Source organism: Dendronephthya gigantea, unplaced genomic scaffold (genome assembly GCF_004324835.1).
Source record: "Dendronephthya gigantea isolate DGI-Jeju-01 unplaced genomic scaffold, DenGig_1.0 000041F, whole genome shotgun sequence".
Classification (NCBI taxonomy): domain Eukaryota; kingdom Metazoa; phylum Cnidaria; class Anthozoa; order Malacalcyonacea; family Nephtheidae; genus Dendronephthya; species Dendronephthya gigantea.
In genome coordinates, this window is record NW_021163051.1 from 393,886 (window position 1) to 396,480 (window position 2,595).

Sequence of the window (2,595 nt, forward strand, 5' to 3'; positions counted from 1 at the left end):
GTCCGCTTATGAGAGGTTAACAAAAACCTTTGTGCCCCCAGATTATATACAAACATTACCAATCTAATATCTACATTGTTGTAAACATGAGACTATATAGTTCAGCTAAGATGGCTTGAAAAAATCTGTTATGTGCGCTTGCTTTTGTCGCGCTAAACGTATGTCTGTAAGAATGTCATTAACATTTATGACAGCTCGGCAAAGTTCTTCGTTGCCCGTGAAATACGCGAAATCTAGAAGATTTTCTGCAACATTTACAGCTTTGGCAGTTGTTTTAATGTCGGGTTCTTTCTAAGGGACGTCGAAATCATCATCTTCTTGTTCGTCATCAGTGTCTTCGTTGTTGTCAAGGTTATCTAGCTTTGCGTATTTCTGACTTGTGCTTGTTTCGTTCAACAGCTCTCCTCTTAATTCTTCCCGCCAATTGGAATCTTCGATGTTGATCAAATTATCGCAGAATGGGACATAGTCGTCTGCATCAAGGTACTGGTCGGCAGAGCAGTCATCAGAAAGCATCGAGCATAGTTCGTTCAAATTCATCATCTCTTCCCCTTCAAATGGGTCATCATCGTCATCATCACTTAACTTTTCTGGATACATTCCCACCTTCGCAAAACATTTTTGGATGGTCTCAGAGTCAATTTCATCCCACGCTTGTTTGCCCCATTGAATGGCCTGAAGAAGATGAACAGATTTCACAATCTCACTTGCTATTTCTTGACCCACTTTGCTACATACAAAGCGAAGCAGCTTTCTTCTAGTCTTGACCTTCCACAATTTAATAATTCCGGCATCTAGAGGCTGAGTCTTCAATGTTGTATTTTTCGGCAAAAAGGTCAGAGTAATGTTTGAAAACTGACCCTTAAGTTCATGCGGATGACAGGGCGCGTTGTCAAGGAACAGGATGATTTTACGGCCTTCACGTTTTAATCGTCCATTCAATTTAGTTAACACATTCACCATAATCTCAGTCCTCATCCACGCTTTGGAGTTTGAGAAATAGCGGCACTTGTACGGTTTAGTTTTGTCCTTTAAGTGCTTAAAGCAACGTGGCTTTTTACTCTTACCAATTACAACAGGCTCTTCCTTACCACCAGCGGCATTAACGAAAAATGCCCATGTACACCGTTGCTTCGCTTTTTTTCCACCTCGGCATCTTTTTCCTGCTTCAGAAAGACTTTTTTCAGGAAGCGCTTTCCAGAACTCGCCAGTTTCGTCCATATTCCAAACATTTTCAGGCGCATAACCCTTTGTTAATTCCCTGACGCGCTCCTGCCAGCTGTCAAGCGTAACATCGTTGACATCACCGTCTTCACCAGCGACTCTCATCTCTTTGATGTTGTACCTTTTCTTCCATTTCTCTAGCCATTCGTTTGAACCTTGAAACTCATTATCTCCAAGTCGTTCGGCAATGAGTTTTGCTTCCTCTTGCAGCATAGGACCACTCACAGGGACATTAGATTCTCTGCAGCGATTATACCATGCCCACAAATATTCATTTATCTCCGAAAATTTCTGCGGATTTTTCCTTTTCCGACTAGCCTGGTTTGCTACAAGGATTGCCTCGTCTAGAATGGATTCTTTATTCTTGATAATTGTTGAAACTTGGGTTCGACCACAACTAAATTTCTCTGCGATTTTTCTGACACCTAGCTGTGGATGACTTTCGTGATATTTTATAAGTTCAACTTTATCATCAATGCTTAAACAAGTGGGAGCTTTGGATGAGCTAATATTTTTGACCTTGCTCTTTTCGTTTTTAACTGGTTTTTGCGGTGTTGATTTTGATTGCTCCGTAACAAAGATTTCCTCGCGCTGTTCACGTCTTTCGCAGCATTTTTGACAGGAAGCCACTCTGAAACCAGCCTTCCATCCTTTCGATGTTTCTGGAGCAAAACGAGAGCACGAGGTTGATTTGTTGCACACAGGTTGTTCACAATCTATACATACATAAGATGTTGTAGTTCCACAAACAGTACAAGACATAATGAGCTTTTTTTTCAACGTTCATTTTTGTGCGCTACATACTTTATATCGATCGTCTGTGATGATATATGATATGTGTATTATATCTGTGCACGTGTAGTCTAGCTTGTAAAGTTGTTCACACTAAACACACGCACGCAAAAAAGAAATGGATACTATTAATGTGGAATCATACATACGAGGTTACCATGAATATGTGGATATTTGGGAACCAAAGATAAACGAAAAATACGAGTTAAAACGAGAACCAGAAAACAAAAAAGATTCAGACGCTGTGGCAATTGTTAAATCATCACGGGGATCAACAGAAATCAGCAGCTTATTTCATGTAAATACTGTTAATGAAACTGCTGATGTTGTGGGTCATATACCCAAAAATATGGCACCGTACGTAAGCAAATTTTTGAAACGTGCATCTAACTCTGCAAGTGTTACAATAAAGGGAAAACGAATAAATCGCGGAGCTGGTTACGGACTTGAGATTCCATGTGTTTATACGTTCAGGGGCGATCAATTTTCTTTGACTTGGTTGAGGAACAAAATACGCAAGGCTGGATACGCTGTGTTGGATGAGAAACTATAATATGGTTCATACAAGAGACTTGAATT

At 40.2% G+C, this 2,595-nt stretch overlaps 1 protein-coding gene across 1 annotated transcript; it reads right to left on the reverse strand.

Annotated features, from left to right (window-relative positions):
- Nucleotides 1-291: 291 nt before the first annotated feature.
- LOC114526752 (tigger transposable element-derived protein 6-like) lies at nt 292-1,986 on the reverse strand. Its single transcript, XM_028548278.1, has one exon. The coding sequence runs from the start codon at nt 1,984-1,986 to the stop codon at nt 292-294; it is 1,695 nt and encodes a 564-aa protein (XP_028404079.1).
- Nucleotides 1,987-2,595: the final 609 nt, after the last annotated feature.